A 24911-nucleotide genomic window follows, 5' to 3' on the forward strand; every position below is an offset into this window, starting at 1 on the left:
TGCTTCCTTTTAACACTCTTTACACATGTTTTTATGATTAACTACATTCCTTTTAAGTTTTAAGTTCGCGAATGAGCCGTACATTTTCGTGAAATTGACCAAAATTCGAATTTTTCAGCTTTTTTTTTGTGCATTGCAGTATTTCGTGTGAAATAGTCCCGCAATATTTATTTCCCAATAAATGTGCAGTATGTACGTAGAGTATGTTCTGCATTAATGGAAAATAATTTTTTTTTTTGAGAATTGATTTGCACTAATGGCTACAGACATTTACCATCAATTAAATCATTTATTTAGTAATAAGTAAAAAATATGGTTTAAGTAAAAAAAACATAATCTACTGCAAGAAGTGAAACACCAAATAATTACGACAATTTGAATAACATGGAGAAGTTTACGCACTGTATCATGGGTACCTTTCACTCAGGCGCCAAAACACAATACTGCAATCAGCCACTGATGCAGTTATTTTACCATCAAATTTGGAACATTTTTACGAAGTCTTTCTTTATTCTCAAAGAAGGCATTGATTCTCGATTACGCAACTGCGTTCATATGAATCCATCTCTCTTGGCCCAACCACATACTGATTCTGCTGCCTGATTATTTATTTAAATATTAAAATCGTGAAAGCATAATAAAAATGAAAATATTTTAAATGCCCGTAGTTACCCAAAAAGCCTCATTAATAAAAACAAATGCCAGTATTTCATTTCTTTACGCTCAAGCGAGAAATGGGAACACCGCAATATTATCCAACAATTTCTTCACGCTATGTCGCGTGAAAAAGCAAATAAAAATGAATTTTTACTAATTTTTAATTGCTTCTAGCTCATTTTGTAGTCATCTTAGCAGGTTTCCATTTTCGCGCGGTAAACCGGGTAGAACGTGTTTCAAAGAATTTTTTGCTAGCTTTCCAACCATGCCAAGCTTGAAGCATTAAAATGCATTTTTCGTGTAGAAAAGCTGTTTAAAAAATGAATTGAAACTTAATGTTTCACGCTTCCAACAATGAATTTTAACAATGGAAAAGAAATAAAATTAAAATTTTTGAGTTTCGCTAACTAAAAAACGTTTATAACTTTTTTTTCTAGTGGATTTAGGTTATTGGACCTTGGGCGCTCTGACAATTTTATATACCATCCTTATTGACCATCCTTATGTTCCAACTTGTTCGAGCGTTGGTTCAGTAGCAAAACTATTTAGATGCAGAATCAAGAGAGGGAAACCCAATTGAAAAACGAACCCGCCTTTAGTAAGTGCGAATTATCATGTGGTATGAGCTGGTGGTCGGGCATTAGAATCGTTTGATAGGCATACAGCCTGGATCAGGTATGAAACTGAAAACACGGCTGGTTCCAGAGATGATTTTGTCAAATATGTTCGCTATAGCGTCCGGGATGACGAAGTGAATTTGATCAGGTCGTGGTTCATCTTACAACAATTCGCGTCCTTTTCGACCTGCACACGAATGCAACCTGCACACGAGTTACTGACAGTGAGTGTTATCCCCGCACTGTTTTCAGTCACTGATTAACTGCACGAACTTCAACTATTTCTCTGTTAAACGAATAACATCAAGTTGCTTTTTTTGGTCCCAAACTTGACGCTGACTGTTTGTCGGTCAACTCTGCTGCTCAACCGCTAGTTTCATTCCTTGTGTGTCTGCTGGAAGTAGTTTAGAATTTTGATAACTGGTGACTATGTTAGTGAGAAAATAAAAGACATTTAACTGGCAATAGTTCGCAAAACAAAGTTATAAATATAAACAATAAGTGATTTACAAAAAAAAAAATAAATAAATAAATAAATAAAAAAACATGGCCTCTTGGTCATTGAAAAAAACTGACTTCTAGCTTTATTCGCAACGAAGTTACAGGAGGGTTACAAGTGCCTTGGAAAAAGGATGGTACAACTGTGCTTCTGTTTGTTTCTGTTTTCTCAATTTGGCAGGACACTGTCGTACATTTAGATGAGACCATTGTTTTGTGCAATGATTACATACATGGAATGGATAGAGGCATTTTGATTTGTGAGGGAAAGTGAAAGAAAATTCTAAATACGTATTCCTTATCTATCGGAAGGCAACGTTGAAAAATTGGTGTCTCCATTCCTCGAATGAATTAATAAATACGTAAAATTGAATTAACAGACAACAATAGCTGCCCGTTAACTAATTATTAATCGGCAACAGTAGTGGCACATCTATTCAAAAAAAAAAAAACATTGGTCAGTTTTTGCAGTCTAATCTAAGCTCTAACAATGTATAGTTAGAAACAAAAAAAAAAAAAAAAGTTCAGAATTGAAAAAAAATAATGATGTGTCTGTACTGTTGCTTCTATCGTTTGAACTCCAACAAGCGCCAGGTATGCAAACTATTTTCGTGACAGAATTGTGGCCAAAAAAGAGAAATTCCTGTTCCGTGTCATTAAACTGAGATTATAAATGAATAATTATTAGGTTTTTCTCACATTTTTCGGTAGTGCCATTATTGTTGTTAGTGAGCGACATACATTTTAAAAACAATACAAATAACGATGGGCGCCCACATGCAAAATTTTAAGGGGGGGGGGGCTCAGATATTTTCCAAATGGACTCTAGCAGGATCTTTTCCGATAGAAACCGATTTCAGTGCAGATTAGAGTTATTAAAGTTTGACATTTTTAATAAATTATTCATTGACGTCTGGAGAAGAAATGTTTTTACAGTTTTGCAAAGAAAAAAGTACTAAAAGCAAGGAAGTTCTAATTTCTAAGGGGTGGGGAGGCTTGAGCCCCCACTTGGCGCCTATATAGGTGTAATTGCAAATAACGTAAAGAAAAGTCTGACCTGTTACTCCTACAGCTTCTTTGCACGAGAAAGGAACTCCAAGTAAAGGCAGTTCTTTCGCCAATTCTTCTTCGGTCTTACCACTGGCGATGATTATATCTGAAACTTCAGCTTCTTTTAATGCTTCTTCAAAGCGCTGGTCAACGCACGAGTTGATGAAGGGTTCGACCTCCTGAACACGTTTTATATAAGCTTTCATCACCTCTTCGCATGTTATCTAAAGAACAGTAACATATCAACAACGAATGTCATGAAATGTTTGCTTTCAATGGAGCTACGTATTGGTTCCGCATCATTCACAGAATAATGCATTGCAGAATAGCTGAGAGTATCCATTCTTACCTGGGGCACCTTTATCGATTCTCTCAACTGTTTTGTGGCAAGAGAAAGTAACAGTAGTCCTTGGCAGCATATAAACAACCTTTACTTTGCTAGAGACCATAAGATAGTTTGGAGATTGCTGATTGGCTAGCAGGTAAAAATGTCATCCATATCTTTTTACCTTGTTTTCATGCTCTAATTATTGTTTAATTTCGAAACGCTATCTTATAGGCATTATTCAAAGGGGGGGGGGGGGGACATCCAAATGTGAATTCAGAACTCTGAGGAGCGAAATTTCTTCACGTGTTGGATAGGGTAAAAAACAAGGGCGGATTTATGGGGGGGGCAGGGGGGGCAATGCCCCCCAGTTTTGGGAGGACTTAATGTAGTAACAACACATCTTCCAAAAATAAAAAAAAATCATTATTTTTTTGTTTTTGAATAGTTCAGAAGAGCATGGGTGGATTTATAAGGGGGGGGGGCAGAGGATGCAATGCCCCCTAGTTTTGAGAAGAGTTCATATAGTAACAACTTATCTTCCAAAATCTTATAACAAAAAAAAAAAAAAAATCATGATTTTTTTTCTTTTTTGAAAAGTTCAATGAGAATGAAGAGAATAGCCAATGTTCTTTTCTAAAGAGAGAAAAGAAAAAGAAAAAAACCGAACATTAAATACAAATAGTACAGCTGTCACTGGGGTACTGAAAATTGGTCTAAATTCACTATTTTGGACTGAAAACCATTTGGGCAAGTATATGAATGAAAATATAGGCTAAATGAGCTATGCATTCAGCTGCAACACTTATAATAATTGACGTTTGGGACACTCCCTCCCCCTCCCCAATTTGCGCTAACAGAACGATCTACTCGTTGCGATTTGTCTTCTCTCTTTTGAGAACGCTATTTTCAATTTGCGTGATTTCAAAAACTAGATGTTTGGATTGTTACAGACGAAGGATTTTGAAGAACCTTCTGGTATCACGCGTTCAAATGAAATTGGCTCATTTGAAATGTATGCTATTGCAAAAGAAGTACATAGCTAAAAGGTTTTTGTACAGCAAAATACTATCAAATGTAACAGTTAACACCATACTCAACGAATGTATGTAACAATGAAACAAAAGACTAGAAAAATTGTCCAACCATTGAACAAACATAACGTAAAATCACTGTAAACAATGCGTTAATTTTTTTAGGGGAAAAAATTAAGAATCTCAATCCCTAGCAGTTCAAAACTAAATTTCGGATTTTCCAGAATCATACATTGTAAGGAAAACGTCTGAATAAAATAAAAAGTGAGGGAGATATATTTCCGGCACGAAAGCTTTGCACAATTCTTGTAAGATCGCATTATTACCTTATGAAATGTTTTTCTGTGTTTTCTTTATTTTTTAAAGGAAAAAATTTATATATATGAAAATAATAGTTAGAACTGTACTTCATGCGCTTGGAAAATTTTCGGCTTGTCATTTTTTTTTTTTTTTGAGAAAGAAAAGTAAATACTATCGCAAACTGAATAAATGTCAGTTATCTGAACGTTTCGATTAATTGAATCTTTTTACTTAGAGGGAAAATACCACTTTCCTTACTTTCTAAATACTGTTTAAAAATTAAGGTAAGTCATAATCATCTAAGTCTAAATGAGACAATTATTGTCATTATTGAAATCTGAGTAAATCAGTCATCAAAAGTTTTGGAAAAATTTGCTGAAATTTGATAAAAACCGATAAAAACCTTACACAGATTGGTAAAATCGTAAAAATCCTTTTAATTGCAAAAACTGACGAATTGTCGTTAAAATTACAAAAAATCAAACAAAAATCTGCAGGTAAGAGTGAATTACATGCAGGGCCGGATTTACCCATAAGATAAACAAGCTATAGCTTAGGGCCCCTGCTTTGAAGTGGACCCCTAACTCCCAAAAAATTGTGATTCGTTCCTTAAAAAAATGGAAAGTGTTTGAAAAACTAATTTCATTTTCAAGTAGTTGAAAACCTTGAATATTTGGAAACCTGTGGCTACAAACCTTAAATTTTAAAATTTCTAACAAATTGTAGGGGGAGGAATGCCAAAATGTGTCAAATTCAGCTCCTTGCTACATCTTGCATCAAAAATGTAAAAATCATGGTTCTCGCGTTTGTAACATATTACTTGAAATAAATTTTTTTGTGACTCACATGCTTCATATATTGCTATTTATTTAATCCCGAATGCAGAATTTTGGAAATTCTTTTGTATTGATTGCTTTTATCTTACTTTTACTGCATATTGTTGATCTGTTTAGCCCGGGGAAAAAAATGATACACTACCCCTATTCCTTTTCGTTTTTTGCACTAATAATTTAAAAAAAAGTTGTAATGAGAAATTAAAGTTTATTTTTTCTTTTAAACTTAAAATAGCCGTTTCTTACAAAGTTTGAACAATACTGTACAACTGTATAATCTACTACTCAATTTCAGAGACTGGAAAGTGCAAATTATTGGTTCTAAAATCCCTGAAAAGAATTGGCGCAGTATAGCCTACCAGGGCTCTTCAGCCAAAAACCCAATCTAACTAACCAAACCTTGAAAATAATTAGACAAGTCTTTGAAACTCCTAAGCAAAGTGTGCTTCAATTTTATTTCTTATCAAGTGTATAAATTAAGAATTGTTCAAATGGGTAGTATGTTACTCTCTTTATACCTATTCTCTAAATCTGTGCACCATTTCTTTAAAGTATTAACTTGCATCACAAATCATTTTTAAAGTGTAAAACTTTTTTAAAAAATGATTCGCCTATTATTTCTTACTAGTCGACCCGTGCGGAACTCCGCATTGTACTTCGAATCGATTCATAAGGCATTTCGCTCTTTAAAAATTTCAAAGAAAGAACAGTATGAAGAAGAACCGAAAAAAAATAAGCGCACAAGAGAAGGCATTTAATTTGAAGACATCAGTAACAAAACCTCGTTAAGTACAACGTTGTGATAATTTGATCATCGCTCACCTTTTCTTGTACGTATTTTTAATTCAAACATAAATATCATTAAAAGTGTGACTGAGTGACTCGTGAAAAAAAAGTAATTTTGCATGTGAAAAAACCGATTGTGACAAATACAGTCCTGCCCACGTGAGCATCTGACGGGAAAAAAAGAAACATTAAAGAGGTATTTATTGGCACGTATTCGAACTGGCGCCATTCTGATTAACAGCCCGACACTCCGACAAACCTAGCAATTGCGCCTTCCTTTTCGAATGCTATTCATTGAAGGAATGCATAGTAAAAAACAGCAAAAAAACTTTTTGCCAAAAAAAATAATAATAAGATCATGCGTCTATGTTTTGTTATTAGCCAGCATGATACGATTTAAGATTATTCGTAAAACATGGAATTTGATTAAAGAATGAGGAAGATTTCACGCAGCGATTGAAACAAACATTCTAGAGAAGTAATAAATTCGATTGAAAATAAGTGTTTTTATTTTTAAATATCAAACAATTTCCCAAAACAGGCTGCTTTAACCGTTACGGCTTAAACGCCCGCACATGTTTTTCTTTTAATCGAACCCTTAAAATTCAAAAACAAAACCAGTTGAACTGACTCCGTTTTTTAAGTGTAATTTTTCGAACGTAAACAAAATGTTTTTTTTTTCAGCCGAAAGCACGAGGAGTAGAAAATGATTTCTTACTAATGAAGTTGATAATAATTTTAATGTTTTATATCGTATTCGAATAAATAATTAAAGGGGTACTGGGTAAAACTCGTAGTTTCAATTTGGCGTAGTATTTTTTCATTTGCACAAAAGGTTGAACACTGCTGTTAAAAAAATCTACATTTCAGCATACAATTAAATTGTTTTTCTGCACAAAAAGGATTCCCTTGAGGTATATCTAATACTTTTTTTTATGCTTACATTATGCTCAGTGGTCTGGACAGATTCAAACCTTAAAAAAAAGGGGAAGAACACCCTTCGATTAGCAGTCAACTTATCTGAATAATAACTGTAGCCTGCATAAAGGAGTCGAAACACTAAATAGCATTCCCACTGTATTTATTTTATTACGTGTGTTATCTGTTAGATGTTATGAGTACATGTAATGCGTAATATTAATGTAAATTTGCTATTATGTCGAACAGTCCAAACTGGCGCGAAGTTCTGACAGTTTATAGCCGAACGCTCTACCGGAAAAAAAACCCACAGGTTAATTTAAATTTTTTTTTCTTACAGAGAAGTGTTTTTATTTTTGAAATTTTTTACAATTTGTTATCGTAGGCTGTTTGAACCGTTATGGCTTAGATAGCAGCACGTGTTCATCATTTAACAGCACGGTTAAAATACAAAATAATTTGAACTAAGTTCTTTTTTAAGCGTAGCTTTTCAAATGTAGTAAAAATGTGATACGCTATTTGTTTTTTTTTGCAAAAAGAAGAAAAATATATGTATTACCCTTTAAATTGAGGTAGTAATTTTTTTATTTGTACAAAGAGTCAAAAAGTCATTAGAAGAATCTATATTTCAACATACGATTTATTATCTTTTACTGAACAGAAAACAATTCCATTGTAGTCTGAAATCTTAAACCTGATACTTATATTTTCGCTTACATTATGCTTTAATTTTCTTACCGGAGTCAAAGCTTTAAAAAAAAAAAACTTACAATTGAGTATCAACTTACCTCCGTGTTACATCAAGTTTTCATAATAGCTAGGAGCGTTTCTATCTCATGTATTCCCTCATATTTGTTATTGATTGTTCATGTAATGCGCAATATTTTTCTAACTTTTTGATGCAGTTTGTCCGGACGTGGGCCCGAACACGCATTCTCCTGGTTACCAGTCGAACGCTCTGCCGATCAAGCTATTCAGCTCTGTCAGTAACAGTGCAAGTTACAGTTATAAATTTAACCGAAAACCTCATTCTGTTTTTTTAAAACAGGTTTTTTGCTCGAAAAAACAATTTTTAGACCGTGGGTCTATTTTTCGTCAGTAGCCTGCACGATAAGCTTTAAAATAAGGTGTAAATCAAAGAAATCGATCAAGAATTGAGGAAAATCTCGCGTAGAAACCAAAAACAGGCTACAGAAATAATATATAAGGATTAACCCTTATAAGACTTCAAAAGGCAGAATTTTATATCCATTTTATATATTTTCCTCCCGAGACCCCCGGGCCGCCTAAAATTGGAGATATTCAATATCCCACTTAAAAGGGAGCCCTGCGTCACTCTCTTAATACCAGCCCCCTCTCTTTTAAGGTCAATTCAAAAAGGACAGCATGATTACACACAGTAATGAAAACGGCACATAAAAAAGTAAAGAATGGCCTTATGCATCACAGAAAACAGATAAAAACATGGGAGAGGTGGGGGGGGGGGGGAGGGGAGGGCAATTAAAAATGTTGCTCCAAGAAAAAATCCTGCCCCCCCAAGAACTCAGTCCTAAATCCGCCTATGGTAAAAAAAATGGCCAAAGCATCTACTTTGACTGGCCAATCAGGAGTCCCAAATCTATTACAAGGTCCCTGGCTGAGTAAAGGTTGTTTATATGCGTCCTGGCACGAGCTATTGAATAGCATGATTTAGAAAAACGTTGCAATGAAAGCCAAACATTTTACTCAAAACTTTTAAAACCCACTTACAACCCTTCGCTTCTCACTGCCTCTCATCTTTTTTTTTTTTTGTTTCGGCTGCGAAAAAAACCAATGAATCATAGTACCTAGGGAAAAACAAAGCCCTGTCGCGTGACGACGAATAAAATGGTAGGTCATTGTGGAGCTTTTCTTTCAATTCCAAAATGGATTTTAACCAGTCTGTTTACCACCGCGCTTGTCTAAATCCTATTAACGCATTGACGCTACCTCTTTCAAAGTTGGTCAATCGTTCTCGTCAACATTGATCATCCTCATATAAATAATAGCCGATGATCGAGTGTCTCAACAATGAAACTCGCGCCACGGCATGGTAATTTGATAATATGATTTTGTAATGTTTAAAATCCAGGGAAAGGCTTTATTATAACAAGGCTGAACTTGATCCAGCAACTTAAGCTTTACTGGTAAAACTGCGTCAGTTCAGGGGAATGAAGAAATGAAAAAATGGTCAACAATAAACGCTACCTACTGAAATGTATGGTTAATCCACTGGAGTTAGAGTTACAATTTCAACTATCAAAATATCACCAAACAGGCAATGGCTTCGTTAGAAGCAATTTTCACTCGTCATATCTTGACGGGCGACTTTCTAGTTTATTTAAATAATTTTGTCGAAATTGTATGTACTTAGCTTCACTGTAAGGCATAAAGCCAGATATACGGAGCTATCTTTTTCGAAGTTGTTGCGTTTTAAATTTGTAACAGTGCGCAGTAGTTTTTGTCGAAAACTTCACAGTAAGTTAAAGAGCAAGAATAACTACTTCTAGAAACTTTCTACCTTGTCTCTATTGAATAATTCTATGAGCTAAATAATAATGCTTTGAAAGAAAGTTGTAAAATGATAGATGTTCATCAGTGCCGGACCCCACCTCCTAAGTAGGACCCTTGCGTATTTTTCCGAATGCGTTACGCATTCGGAAAAATACGCAACGCCTGTAGGCAGACGTCTTAACTAGTTCACTTCTTTGTCAACAGCTTGTAAGATCGTCATTGCTCAATTCGAGTCAGTTATTTGTGAGAAGTGTAGGGTGGTTCAAAAATCCATGTAAAAAAAGTTTCTCCTAGGTAACGGAACACCTCTCAATATATTTAGACTTGTGGATAGCAATATACTGGGAGACTTTCAGCTTCCTATTTCAATTGAAAAAGGGTGCTAAACCCCTCCCTCAAACTTCAATAATATGGAGAGGGGGCTTAAAAATGCATTTAACTGAAAAAACAATGCTACATATTATAAAATACACTAGTAATATGTATATACATTGCAATAAAATAATTATTTATTAAAAAAAACAGCCGGGAAAATTAAATGTTTCTAAAGTTATGGCATTTTTTATGATACGGTTAATGTTAAATTAAGGAGTGATTGAGTTCCATCTTAAAATTTGAATAAGAAGCTAAAACGTTTGCAGCATGATACTATTTGTAAGTCTAAAAAAAGGGGGTGTTTTGGAGTCTAGCTGAAAAAAAGTTTTTTGAACCACCCTAGAGTAGTGTTTGTATGTTTGTACTTGTGCTATGCCAAATTTTTGAAGGGTGACTATTAAGCACTTTACTTCGAAACAAGTAAGAATAATTATACTTTTGTTAGCTTGTAGAGGAGGGAAGGAATTAACTGTTAATGAATTTTGAAAACAGTTTGTAACACTTCATACGTGACGAAACCAAGTTATCCAAAGCGTTTGTTTTTCTTAAGTCAACCACCCTATGCGTTCCAAAGTAGGACCCCTACTTTGGTTTTTGGTGTGCTCTTTACATTTTCTGGCCGCATATTTCTAAAAAGATGTATAATTGTGTAATGAAATTGAGTATGCATCGTTTTAGTAGAGTAGAGAAATATCTTCTATCTGTACACTTTTCAAAATCACTGTGAAAAGATAACACAATGCAAAGATGGACAATTTTTTATGAAATTGGCTAAGAAAACAAAATTCCTCATTATATTTTCATTTTCTAGTTTTTTAATGAAAAACATAAATAAACAAATATATGCTCTAATTTTGTTTGCATTTTCACTGTTGATAAAAATTTTCTTCAAAAAGCGGAATGATCCTAATTAGGAGCACGTTCTTAAAACGTCATTCCACGCATTTTTTATTAAATTCAAAAACGTTATTTTCAGTTTTTTACATGTAGTTCACGACCATGGGATACTTGAGCAGCCTAGTGAAGAATGTATTATCATTGGAAAAGCTATTTTATTTAAAATATACAAATTTGTGGTCCGACTCTGGTGCTCTTCTTGGCTCCATTAATTTTAAATATTAAAACACGAGAGTTTGTATGTATCTATTTGTCTATGTCACTTTAACTTCTTCCATACGCCAAAGAATCGACGGTCGAACCAGGTATCGATAGATTCGTAATTTTTCAGACATTATACTTGGTGCAGTTTTCGTTTTTCTACAACATTAATTAGAAGATTTATTAGTGAAAATGCCAATTTAAAAGGTCGTTTCTGCCATCGGTTATTGGCACCTCGCCAGTTTTCCTTTTCCGATCTTCTTTCCCAAAGCTGCCCCCCCCCCCTATCGCCTCTTCAATATTATGACTTCTTTTTATTGTGGCTTATAATTTCTCTCTTTTTTAAGCACTTTTATTATACTTGGCCTGATTGTCACGGAGAAATCTGAGGCCTGGTTTTGCTTATATCTCTGCAACTAAACCACTTAGAGACTTCGAGATTTCACTAAATGATTTGCTTAATCTTAAGGTACAACTTAGCGCTGAAAAATTCAAATTATAAAATAAAATTAATATTTCAGTTAGGATGGAAAACAGCAAATTTCGTGTAATTTCCCTATTAAATGATTAAATATAAAACCCATTGTTACAAATTTTGTTGATTTGCAACAGTAATGTTACAAGCAACGATAAAATTAAAAAAAAAACTCCGACAGAGCATCAGCGTACTAGAGTCAGTGTGGTGATTCTAGTGTGGTGATGGACAGAGTCGCAACTGCAGAATTAAGAGGGAAAATTGAAGATCCCTTTTAAAAGCCTTATGCTATTAAAAATCAATTACACGTACTTTATTTGTAAACAAATAGAAACTGGCAACAGATAAAAATTTTAAATTATTGCTTTTAATTTCCTTGTCGGCCAACAATGAATTCAATTATCAATCGCGTGAATTAAGGCTTAGCCGTTATTAAAATCTGCTTTAAAAACGTTATAATGCTTATTCTATGAAACATGGAGATTCCAAACACATTCTATCAGACGCGGAAAAAAATTCTCTTTATTTTGGTATAAAATATAAAATTTTTTAAACTATGTTTTCTCTGCAAAAATCGCGAAAAACCTTTTAGAGGCTTTAAATTAATATCTTCCTTAATTAATGTCATCCAAAGATGCAACCTAGCTAAGAACACTCTCGATCAACTCTCCTTTCGAATAATTTTTTTTCTTCAAAATCGGTTCATCCGTTTAGGCGCTAGAGTGCCACCGACAGACACACAGATACACAGACACGTCAAACGTATAACCCCCTTCCTTTGTGTGTCGGGGGTTAAAAAACCAATCATGATGAAAATTTTGAATTAAGGCTTCTCTGAAGCAATCATGAAATTAGCAAGCATAAATCCTAGAGAGGAACAAAGATTAAATTTTAGTACCAACTGCTTAAAGTTTTAGATACGTATATAGGTTTTTTTCCCTTTTAATACCGAGCGTTTATATGAAAAAATAATGTGAAGTTTCGTGAGGGTCAAATTATTCTATTTCTGAAATACATTTACACTAAAAAGAATAAAATAACAGATTTAAAAAAAAAAACACCAAGCACTTTTCATAATGCACTCAAAAGGACAAAATAACTCTTCTGGGTCAGAGAGGACAATTTAAGAATTCCTGTAGTTTTCGAAAATTCCGTGAAAATGACACTACAAACGAATAAAAGTGCGATTCTAGTCATTTCAAACCGAACTTTTCCAATAAGAAAAATGTGCATGTTTCAACCCTCAAAGTTATAATTGTAAGCTAGATAGTGATAATAAATTCTCTTCATGACTTGAGCCGCACTTTTCTTCGTTTGTGGTATCATTTCCTTGGAATTTGCGAAAACTACAGGAATTCTTAAATTGTCCTTTCTGACCCAGGAGAGTTATTTTGTCCTTTTGAGTGCATTATGAAAAGTGCTTGGTATTTTTTTTTTAAAAATCTGTCCCGCTTAAAGCGGAAATGTTTCGATTTTTGAATGAGTCAAGTTAATAGTTGAGAGATTCGAGTCGGGCTGGTAATGGAATGGTTCTAGAGGTGCGCCGCACTGAAAATTGATGTATCGTTCATTAATTATGTTCCACCGGAGGCGACTAATCAAGCCGCCCTGGTAGCTAGTACTTACTTGTTTCTTGCGAATTTTTTCAGTTAACTCGACTGCGGAGAGAAGAAGAATGTTGTCCGTGATCGGGGGAAGCACCCTTGTTGGACCCATAAATAGCGTGTAGATAGCATCAAATATCCATTCAGAGAATGGTCTGGTCAAAGTGGTCATCGCTCGAAGCAACTGCGCTGACCAGAACACAATCTGAAACGAGAAACAGTAAGGTTTTTAACGGAATCTTTGATTAGGTGAGCAATGAATTTTTATTGTTTTTCGATCTATAGAAGCTGATGAAGTGTAGTTTTAGTGGAGTATTCAAATATTTTCAAATGAATAGTCACTCATTATAATTGAGTGCTGTTTTTAAGATTGACTGTTTATTAAGAAACTTGGCGTTTTTTGAAAAATTTTGAAAGAGATTCGATTTTAAATAAATATAATAATGTTTTGTTTTATGATTTGTCACCAAAATTTCTCGAAAACCGCCAAATTTCTTAAAACCCGCCAAATTTGTAGCTGAGGTGGCGTTATTACGTAAGTACTGCTATCTTCGATCAAATGATTTATGATTGCAAAAAAGAGTGCTTATTTTTAAATGTTGGTAATACATTAGTACTGGTTGGTCAGTACTATTTATCGCTCCATACTGTTGATATTTGTGTTGGAGACAACTCAGAAAAACTAGCTGTAATCAGCAGAGCTAGTGTAGTATGGTCAGTCGAGAAGATTTGGCAACAAATAATGTAGCTTTTAATATTTTGTTTTTTTTACACTTTCAATGGATTTTTGGGGGTCGCGCGATCGGCAAATTTTCGGCTAAAATCGTTCTTTTTCGGCTGTATCTGCATGAATTTGTTCTTAGCCTGTTGTGTCGAAATTGTTGGCGTCAATAACAAAAATTTCCAAGCCTCCCAGTTATCAATATCTTCCTGAAAATTTTAGTGTTATTTAGTGATTTGTTTTAATTATTTGGTGGATTACGGGCCCGTCAGTTCGAGAGGGGTGGAAAAGAGTATTCTGAACTGAAGGGAAGAGGAGGGGGGAGGAATCATCTCCTGCCCTGCCCCCCGCAATGACAGGTTTGGTGGATTATTTTAAATTTTGTAAACCTTTAAATGTTTTTTGATGGCTTATCTTATTTCCCTAAATTTCCCGTCCAGGTTGTAGGTTTCATGATCAATTAAGAAACAAAACAAGCCATTAAACAAAACTAAAAGCTCCTTTAAAATGAAAAAAAAAAATCTGTCGGGGATGTTTCGATAATTGGGAATCTGGCACGGTCGTCTCATTTTTGGCGCTAATAATTTTATTTTGGTAACCCTGCTGATTAATAGTAACCCTTTGTAAATATATGTTTCTGTCCTCTTTGTTTAGCTTTGCAGCAAAAAATACCTCTCGTGCATGCACACGGAGCCAAAAATTGACGCCAATAAAGAAAGATCGCCAGATTCCCAATTATCGAAATGTCCCCAATCTGCCAAATAATTAAATCACGCCTTTAAAATGTAAAGTAATCTGTGAAATAAATCTATGTCAAGTCTTAAAAGAACAATAAAAGTTCCACTAAAATGCAGAATTTCAGCAATGCAAAATTTTTTCACCAATTCGTCATGTGTTTCACGTTATAATAATTTTCTCCAATCGATGATACAACTACAAACTTAGGAACAGTTTCGACAAAATATTTAGTAATTTTCAAATAAAAATGATCTTTAAAGATTTTTTTGTGAGATTTTGCTTTTACGCTACACTCGCTATAGCATTTCAAATGAATATATTGTGATAATTTTCATTCAGCAGCATCACAAACCGCCAAATCTCATACTGAGATCATCCGCCCGATAAATCTCATACTGAGATCATCCGCCCGATTAATCTCATGCTGAGATATTGCAAAATTTGTATCAAAACAATTCGTTTTCTTATTTTTACTCACTTTAATGAAAAAGTGGGCTAGGATAGACATAAAGGTATGATTTTACTTCATTAGACAGCTAGGAAGGAGCAAAACCATTTGTCAAAATTCCTTGTCATTATCCTAAAAGCGTTTACAGCTATAACAACTATTGGGGATATTTCGGCAATTGAAATTTAGGTGCCGTTGCCAAATTTTAGCAAATTGTTTCGGACAAAACATTGATAGAGGGCGCTGAAGTCAACTAGCGCGTAAGAGAGACTATAAACTTTCAGTCATGTGTTCTCGGATGTCTGTGTAAGCACGCTGAGACCGCTTGGTCTTCATATAAATCGAATCATGTAGTCTTAAGTCTCCAATTAAACTCGAAAGAAATTAAATTCGTGTAATCATTCTCGAAGTCCATTCGATGTGCCAAATACTTCCTTTCCAGGCCGGTACAGGATGTCTCAAACGGGAATAAATTCAGGTAAGCGCAAATCTTGATTCAATCTCATACCAATCAGTTGCTTTGATCTGAATAATTCTGTAATTCGAATCTTACATAAATCCCAGTTCAGTTTGTGGTCCGTCGAGCCGGAGAGCTTTCGAGGGTAATTAAGCTAATTAAAAAGTAGAAATAAATCAAAAAATTGCGAAAATCTAATTCATTTCGTTTTGATTTCGTTGTGCGTTGCGGATTCATCTGGTTTTCCCCCCTCATGGCCCCTGGCGCCATGTGTTATGTTTCACAGTCTGACTAGGATTCTTAGCGTTGTTTATGGTTTTTTCATTCATGAGTAGTGAGTGGCGAAACTTAAAATTCTTTTCCTTGCGGAATATTTTTTCTTTCATTTGGTGTTGAAAAGTTAGATATTGCAACAGTAAGATTCTGAGCATTAATATGCCGAAATCAAAGAAGCAAAATCAGAGTGAAGCGGTGTCTAAATTCACATTTCTGTCGAAAGAATGTATTAGATACTGTGATAAAGTCGGAACTTTAATTTCGGAAAATGAAAACATTGCATTTCTAACGGGCATAAAAACAAAATTGGATAATTTAGCAGGGGGTTTGGAATCAGCCTTCCTTTTAATTGAAGATAATGAGGAGTTTTATGATAAATACATTCAAACGTCAGATCAAGTGCTTGAAGCATTAGCTAAAATCGAAATCTTTGTATCACAGAACTCGGGATCCGCTGATCAGAAGGTAGGAAATGATCCGGAAGCAAAAACTCTTAAACTCCCGAAAATGACTTTGATGAATTTTTATGGAGATACAGAGGATTGGATTAGTTTTAGAGAAATATTTAAATCGGCTATTCTTGACAACAGTCAGTTAACAGACTTAGAAAAATTACAATATCTCCAGACAGCTGTTCGTGGAAGTGCAGCCAAATTAATTCGTGGCTTTTCCCTCCAAGGAGAGAACTTAAAAAACTGTTGGGATATTTTATGTCAGAGATTTGAAAACAAACGCATTTTAGCCTTAGCTCAAATAAATAACTTGTTTTCGTCTAAAATAACAAAGGTTGATAATTCGAAAGGTCTACTGGAGTTGTTAGATAGATGCAATGAAGCAGTCAGAAATCTAAAAACATTAGGTTTGGAGTCTAACGCTCTAAGTGACTTAATGATAATTCGATTCATGCTTTCCAAATTGGATGAGTTGGTTAGACAAAGATGGGAATTGACTTTAGATAATCACAGTATACCAAGTCTAGAGAGTTTTAAGTCGTTTATGGAAAAGGAAGCGCGAAGTCTGGAAAACAAAAGGGAAAGTCGAAATGATAGTAGCATTTCAAACCGTAAACCCATGGATAATCGGGAAAATAAAATGGGCAATTCAAATCGATTCCGTAAGCCAGTTGTAAATAGTACAGTTGTAGAGAAAGGAAATATCTGTGTTGTGTGCAAACAAAATCATAAGTTATTCAAATGTCCAAAATTCAATAATATGCCCCTTGAGGATAGGTGGGGTGTCGTGCAAACTCACAAGTTGTGCGAAAATTGTTTGAGGGATAATCACAGTCAATCGGAGTGCAAACTTTCATACACATGTAAATGTTGCGCTTTGCGCCATCATACTTTGTTGCATAGGTATACTGTGGCTCCAGAGCCTGTCCATTCGGTATCAGCAGTGTCTAATAATGCGGGGCAAAACTCAATGTGTGTACTTTTGTCAACAGCATTAGTTAATGTGAAGGGTAGTTCGGGAGAGGTAATTCAGTGTAAATTATTGATTGATAATGCATCGCAAAATTCGTTAATCACTCGAAAATGTGCGGAACGCTTACAATTAAATTTTCAGAACACATCTCATCAGTTGATAGGGATTAATGGCCTTATGGCTGAAACTTCTCTTCATTCGACTACCTTTGAATTCTCCGCACACTTTTCTAAAAAATTTCTGAAAATTAATGCTTTCGTAGTAAATCAAATAACCTCACCTCTTCCGAATTTCCGTTTGAGAAAACATTCTTGGCCTCACCTGGAAGGGATTCAGTTGGCTGATCCCACATTCTATGACACATCAGAGATTGACATTTTGCTAGGGGCTGAGCTAGCCACACGTCTTATCATTGGCCCTCCTCTTCGAGGTCAGCACGGAACACCAGATGCCTTGCCAACAGAAATAGGGTATGTGCTGGCAGGCAAAGTCGGACATTGCCACAGTGATCGGAAATCTGTGTCCCACCTTACTGTGTCATAAAATGAGACTTTACAAAAATTCTGGACCGTGGAGTCTGTGCCCATCCAAGAAATTCAAACTGAAGATGATGAACTCGCGGAAACATTGTTTAAAAAATCCGTTAAAAGAGATGAAAATGGAAGATATATTGTAAAGCTCCCCATAAAAGTAAATTCGAATCTAGGAGAAAGCAAAACCCAAGCGCATCAAAGGTTTCATCTCCTAGAAAAGAAACTCGATAGAAATCCCGCGTTAAAGGAACAATATGTCACATTCATGAAGGAGTATGAGAAACTTAACCATATGAGTGTCGTAAAATCTGAAGATGTCCATAAGGTCCCTCACTATTATTTGCCTCACCATGGTGTGGTTAATGAAAATAGCACCACCACGAAATTACGCGTAGTGTTCGATGCCTCAGCTAGAACCTCTAATCAACATTCTCTAAATGACATTCTTCTTACTGGACCTAAACTTCAGACTCACATATTTTGCAATTTGATAACATTTCGTTCCTATCCCGTTGCTTTTGTGGCTGACATCGCCAAAATGTATCGTCAGATTCGTATTGCTGAGGAAGATCAAGATTATCAAAGAATAGTGTGGAGGAATAATCAAGATGAACCTCTAAAAATATTTCGTCTTAACACAGTGACATACGGTACGTCAGCAGCGCCATTCTTAGCTCTACGTACTCTCCATCAACTATGTGACGATGAAAAGGAAAATTTTCCAATTGCGTCAGAATTATCGCGTACTCATTTTTATGTCGACGACTTATTGTGCGGTGCTGCATCTGTTGGAGAAGCAAGATCCATAATACCCGAAATGATAAAATTCATGGAAAGTGGGGGTTTCCCTCTGCGCAAATGGTCATGCAATTACCCGGAGGTAATAGAGAATCTTCCTGATCACATGAGAGCTTCTACCGATACCCATTCCTTTCAAAATGACGTAAATCAGAAAGTCTTGGGTCTTGAATGGAATGGAACTAAAGACAGTCTTCGGGTTCGGGCAGTCCTTACAGAACATGTAAATTCTAAGCGTCAATTACTCTCCGTTATTGCTAAAACATACGATCCACTTGGTCTTATCGCACCTGCCACCATTAAACTGAAAATAATGTTGCAAGAGATTTGGAAAACTAAAATAGGTTGGGATGATTCTTTACCTCATTATCTGCTCGAAGAATGGCAAACCTTTCAGTCTCAAAGTTTCGTCTTACAGGATATCTCTGCACCTAGGTATTTGCAATGCGCTAAAGCCACAACAATTGAGCTACATGGTTTCTCCGATGCTTCCACAAAGGCGTACGCAGCAGTGGTTTACATCCGTGCTATTTCTGAGACTGTGCGCGTATCTTTCGTGGCAGCAAAAACGCGAGTTGCTCCAGTCCAGACATTGACTTTACCCCGTCTGGAGTTATGTGGAGCATTATTGCTCGCAGAACTGGTGAACACTATCAAAAAAACACTGTCACTCAGTAATGAGAAAACCTTTTTATGGTGTGACTCAACCATCACTGTAAGTTGGATAGCCAATCCACCCTCAAGCGGAAACCAATTTGTTCGTCATCGAGTTACAAAGATTTTATCCATGTCAAATGTTAAGTCCTGGAATTTCATTCCTTCCCGGGAGAACCCAGCCGACTGTGCAAGCAGGGGACTCTTTCCTAACCAATTGAAAGATCATAAGACTTGGCTTACGGGACCAACCTGGCTCCAAAATGCTTCAAATTGGGCAAGTCCGTCTACAATTCCAGATGTTGTTCGGAACGATTCACATATTGAGGAGGATCTTTTCCTGGCAACCACCGCATCTGAAGAGCAGAGCCTTCTTAAAAGATATTCTTCTTATAAGAAAACAATTAGGGTTATTGGGTGGATTTTACGTTATTTCTACAATCTGAAGCACAAGGAAAGACTTTCAGGGACATTGACTGTTCCGGAGCTAGATCGGTCTTTGAAGTGCATTCTTCTACAAATTCAACAGGAGACTTTCAATACTGAGATTAACTGCCTGAGAAAAAAACGGGCTATTCCCACTTCAAGTCGACTTTTGAGATTAAATGTCTTCTTAGATGCCGAGGGACTTCTTCGAGTTGGTGGTCGCCTGTCAAAGCATCCTACTCTGCCGTATGACCATAAGTACCCTATTATTCTTCCAAAGCAACATCACTTCACAAAATTAGTTGTTGAGCACTTTCATGAAGTCAGTTTGCATGGAGGAACTGAAATGGTTTTATCCTTAATTCGTCAACAATTCTGGATAATAGATGGAAGATCAACAGTTAAAAAATTCCTTCGTATGTGTATAAGATGTTTCCGGTATTCTGCTAGACCGCCCACTCAACTAATGGGCGATTTACCCGCATCTAGAATTACACCTTCAAGGGCGTTCGAAAACACTGGAGTTGACTTCGCTGGGCCAATTATAACAAAATGTCAGCATATTCGCAAGGCGAGCGAATTCAAATCATATATATGCCTTTTTGTGTGCTTCAGCACCAAAGCCGTTCATTTAGAGTTAGTCTCCAGCTTGTCTGCTCAGGCATTTTTAGCAGCTTTTCGAAGGTTTGTGGCACGTCGGGGTCTACCAACTCATATGCATTCGGACAACGGGAAGAACTTCGTAGGTGCGGCGTCGTACCTAAAAGAACTCGTAAGAATGGTCAAAGACCCAATTGTGCAAGACTATTGTGCTTCGAGAAACGTGACGTGGCACTTCATTCCACCGTACGCGCCTAACTTCGGGGGACTATGGGAGTCTTCCATCAAGTTAGCAAAGCGTCATCTGGTAAAAATCACTCGAGGAGCGCTTCTAAATTTCGAGGAGCTAAGTACTCTCCTCTGCCAGATAGAGGCATGTCTAAATTCACGCCCACTGACGTCTCTATCTACCAACGTTAACGATTTCCAAGCGCTTACCCCTGGTCATTTTTTGATCGGGTCACCTCTATTGGAAATCCCAGAATCTGACTCCGCTAATAATCATCTTAGTTTTTATTCCAGATGGAGGTTGTTATTACAGCTAAAAGAGCAGTTCTGGAGAAGGTGGTCCAAGGATTATCTGCAGTCACTTCAACCCAGGACCCGGTGGACCAGAGCAGGACGTCAACTGCAGCTGGGACAAATGGTCTTGGTAGAAGACAAAGCTTCACCCCAAGGATTCATCCTAGGTCGAATCGCCAAAATATTTCCAGGGAAGGATGACATCACCCGAGTGGTCAGCATCCGAACCGCCACAGGAGAGGTCACCAGAGCTGTAGGACGTATACGACTGCTGCCGATTAGTGACTGTGCCCCCCCGGAAGATGTTTCGGACAAAACATTGATAGAGGGCGCTGAAGTCAACTAGCGCGTAAGAGAGACTATAAACTTTCAGTCATGTGTTCTCGGATGTCTGTGTAAGCACGCTGAGACCGCTTGGTCTTCATATAAATCGAATCATGTAGTCTTAAGTCTCCAATTAAACTCGAAAGAAATTAAATTCGTGTAATCATTCTCGAAGTCCATTCGATGTGCCAAATACTTCCTTTCCAGGCCGGTACAGGATGTCTCAAACGGGAATAAATTCAGGTAAGCGCAAATCTTGATTCAATCTCATACCAATCAGTTGCTTTGATCTGAATAATTCTTTAATTCGAATCTTACATAAATCCCAGTTCACAAATGATTGTTTCGTTTTGGCCGTTTATCCGCAAGGCCACAATACATTGGGCTTCAGTCTTTGGTGTCAAATTACAAAGAAGTAATTGAAAAAATTGCGACGAAATTGAGTTGTCAAACTTCGCAAATTATTAAAACCATAAAGTAAGGAAATTAGCGTTGAGATAACACGCTATGGCTTTATTAAGAATTTGTTTATTAATTAATATTTGTTTTGAGGGGTATTCCATGCCATTGAACCGTGACCGTCGTACCCCAGAGGATTTGGTTTTAACATTGTTGGAAATCCTAATACAGTAGTTAATACACGTGTAAGGACTGTTGTTACCAAAAAAAAAAAAAAAAAGAAAACCCTCCGAAAGGAATTTGCAACTCCAATAAACTATAAAGGGCACTGCAGCCACTATTTAATGGCGGATGAAAAAGGTAAAACAAACAATTGCCGTAACTTATAACTTGCTTTGTGAATGACAGTAATTTTTCATCGTGTTTGTGGGAAGCTTTCTTTTTTATTCATTCTGAAATTGCATTACATCATAAAATGTCTGAAGCCTGTAATTTACCCCCCCCCCAAAAAAAACACGTGGAATGGAATGTTTTACCTTTTTCAATAGTTTTGTTAATCACTGCAAGGTAGCGTATTCGAGCTCTGGAGTTGTGAATTTCTGACGCGATAGTGCGGAACGTGCACGTTTAAGTAGTTAGGTACGTTAAAAAAAACGTTCACAGTGTTTATCCTTATTTTTATGTATTATTTATAGTTCTAAGTGTAAAAGTTTATGAAATATAAATTTTTAAGACTGGGATATTCTTTTATGCTATCTCTGTACATTTCGAAATGAGCATGTTATTAATTTTAGATCAAAAACCAAGTGTTTTTTCTTCTCATCATTTCAAATGTTTGATGAAAGGAAAGAAAAGTTTGTGAATCTCAGCAATTTTTCTTTCTTCCTTTTCTAAGCTTATTTCTTCCTGCTAATTTATTTTTATTATATTTTTTCAAATTAAAAGAGAAAAATGACCTACACAACTTTATTTAATGTTTAAAAAATACTGTACTTAAAATAGCTTTTTTTTTCTTCCTTGTTATGCTCAAAATGTGCACTTGAAATAAATATGTTTCATGAAACTGGATTTATTCATTTCAGTAGTTGCGAACTTAATGTAAACAGTTAATTTTCTTATTTTCTTTTTTTACTTCCTTTTACAAAAAAGGAAGTATTGTATTCGCGAAAACATTTTCACTCAAAAATCGACTTTAATTTCCATTTTACTCACCCCCGAATGAATGTTGAGTTTTTTTTTTTGTTTTTTTTTGACTCCACCACATGTGGATAAGTGCCTAAGAATGTATAGACACGCGAAATATCCATAACGACGATTCCCGAGTTAATTACAACGAATTTTCTTGTGACGTCTGTATGTACGTATGTATGTACGTATGTATGTGCGTATGTGCGTAAGTGCGTATGTATGTCGCATAACTCAAGAACGGTAAGTCCTAGAAAGTTGAAATTTGGTACGTAGACTCCTAGTGGGGTCTAGTTGTGCACTCCCCTTTTGATTGCATTCGGATGTATCCAAAAGGGTCTTTTGCCCCCTTTTTGGGCGGAAATCATTGTTAATTTCGATGTAAACTCAAGTGGTTTTATAATTTGGCGGACACTTGGCGATATATCGCTAGTCTTTTGGTCGCCAAGTTTTGTCGCCAACTTGGGGACAAATTTGGCGTTTTTTTTAAAAAAAAATCTGTTTTAATTTGGCCACTGTTGGTGATATTTAGAGAGTAAATTATTGAATCACATTGAAATTGCCGGTAATGGGGAAATGACATTAAATTGGAGTAAAAGGAAGTCATGTGATGCACACATCAGCTCGTTTTGTAACAATTTAAAAATGTAATGGCAAACAAATAAATAGTAGAAATCTCACACTTTCAATTGATATTCGCAATCTTATTTGATTCTCAAATATTTAAATCGTCGATTAGAAAGAATCATATTAAAAATGCATTACGAGTTCTGTTTGGAACAAAAAGCAACCCTTTCACGGTTTTAAACTAACTTGTACTAACTTGCTGAGCTATAAGTGCTAAGGGGCTCCTGAGCATTCGCAACTCCAGAGCTCGAATACGCTACATTGCGATGATAAACAATTCTAAAAAAAAGGTAAAACATTCTATTCCACATGTTTTCTTTGGGGTAAATTACAGGCTTCAGACAGTTTGTGGTGTAATGTAATTTTACAAGAATAGAAAAAAAAGTTTCCCACAAACACGATCAAAAATTACTTCCATTCACTAAGCGTCAAAGCAAGTTATAAGTTACACGGCATTTGTTTATTTTACCTTATTCATCCGCCATTAGAGAGTGACTGCAGCGCCCCCTATGGTTCATTGGAGTTGCGAATTGCAAAATGGCAGTTTTGTACGTTTGAAAAGTCGCTTTAACTTCCTGATCTCTAGCAATATATTTTTCTCTTTAGTAAAAGGCGTGAATTGAGTTGAGCCTAGGATTTTCTGTTAAAATAGAAACCCTTATATATGCTGTTCTAATTCATTGGAAAAGTTGGAACAAGCTTTATTTGATGCAGGAAAAAAAATCTCCTTCGAATGACATATAATGTTAAGGGGTGTGGGAAATCTTTCACCCCTTTAATAGGCAATTTGCGAGAAATTTTAGCTTAAAAAATTAATTATAAAAAAATTAATTCAAAATTTGAAATAAAAAAACCCCAGGTGCACACGCCCGGGGCTCGAAATAATTTCGTACCAAATTTCAAGATTGTAGGTGCTAATGGGTTTCCTGTGGACGCAGAACCGCCACAGACGTCCTTTCACTATTTCTTTGACGTTACTTTTTTTTAATATATAGAGATACAGAAGATCAACAGCTTTACATAGAGGGCTGTGTACAAAGCGCCTTGCCTCCGGACACGCAAAGGAAAAATTTACAACACAAGAGAAGAAATTAAATCAAGGCACCTACGGGAATCGAACCCATGACTTCCGGCTTAGAAAAGGAAACTCAGACGGAGGTCCCAATACAAATACATAGTTTCAGTCATCTTGAATGATGCTGTGCTTCATGCCTAAGAAATACAGAACTAAAAAAGAAAATAGGTTAAAAAAATATAAGTCCATTAAATTAATTTATTTTCAGCTGTATGAGTTTTTGTGATGTAGGAGCAAAATAACAATGAGGTCGTTTCCAAAATTTTAAAAGTGTTTTTTTTCTGAAAGAGCATGCTTAAAAACATAGGATCTGACCATCCTTATATATTATTTCTGTAGCCTGTTTTTGGTTTCTACGCGATATTTTTCTTAGTTCTTGATTGATTTCTTTGATTTACACCTTATTTTAAAGCTTATCGTGCAGGCTACTGACGAAAAATAGACCCACGGTCTAAAAAGTGTTTTTTCTGTCAAAAAACCTGTTTTAAAGAGCCAGAATGAGGTTTTCAGTTAAATTTATAATTTTAACTTGCACCGTTACCGGCAGAGCTGAATAGCTTGATCGGCAGAGCGTTCGACTGGTAACCAGGAGAATGCGTGT

The 24911-nt window shown here is 35.8% G+C and overlaps 2 protein-coding genes across 2 annotated transcripts in view; one reads left to right on the forward strand and one right to left on the reverse strand.

The window, feature by feature from the left end:
* The window catches only part of LOC129224813 (fatty-acid amide hydrolase 2-A-like), a 28577-nt gene extending 11058 nt beyond the window's left edge, over window positions 1-17519 (reverse strand). The window contains exons 1-3 of the mRNA XM_054859362.1: window positions 17448-17519; window positions 13125-13307; window positions 2830-3046 (exon numbers count right to left, since the gene is read on the reverse strand). Coding sequence (XP_054715337.1) covers window positions 2830-3046; window positions 13125-13307; window positions 17448-17519 — 472 coding nt within the window. The remainder of the gene's footprint in view (window positions 1-2829; window positions 3047-13124; window positions 13308-17447) is intronic.
* A 473-nt stretch (window positions 17520-17992) lies between these two features.
* On the forward strand, window positions 17993-20834 carry LOC129224814 (uncharacterized). The gene is made up of 2 exons (XM_054859363.1): window positions 17993-18721; window positions 20727-20834. Exons 1-2 carry the CDS (start codon window positions 17993-17995, stop codon window positions 20832-20834), a joined length of 837 nt encoding a protein of 278 aa, XP_054715338.1.
* Window positions 20835-24911: the final 4077 nt, after the last annotated feature.

Source organism: Uloborus diversus, chromosome 6 (assembly GCF_026930045.1).
Source record: "Uloborus diversus isolate 005 chromosome 6, Udiv.v.3.1, whole genome shotgun sequence".
Classification (NCBI taxonomy): domain Eukaryota; kingdom Metazoa; phylum Arthropoda; class Arachnida; order Araneae; family Uloboridae; genus Uloborus; species Uloborus diversus.

Excerpts from the sequence above, each read along its gene's own strand:
- LOC129224814 (XM_054859363.1), top strand. The coding sequence starts at position 17,993 with ATGAGTGTCGTAAAATCTGAAGATGTCCATAAGGTCCCTCACTATTAT. Across the intron at positions 18,722-20,726 it reads GGGCAGTCCTTACAGAACAT|AGCAGTTCTGGAGAAGGTGG; the intron begins GTAAATTCTAAG and ends TACAGCTAAAAG.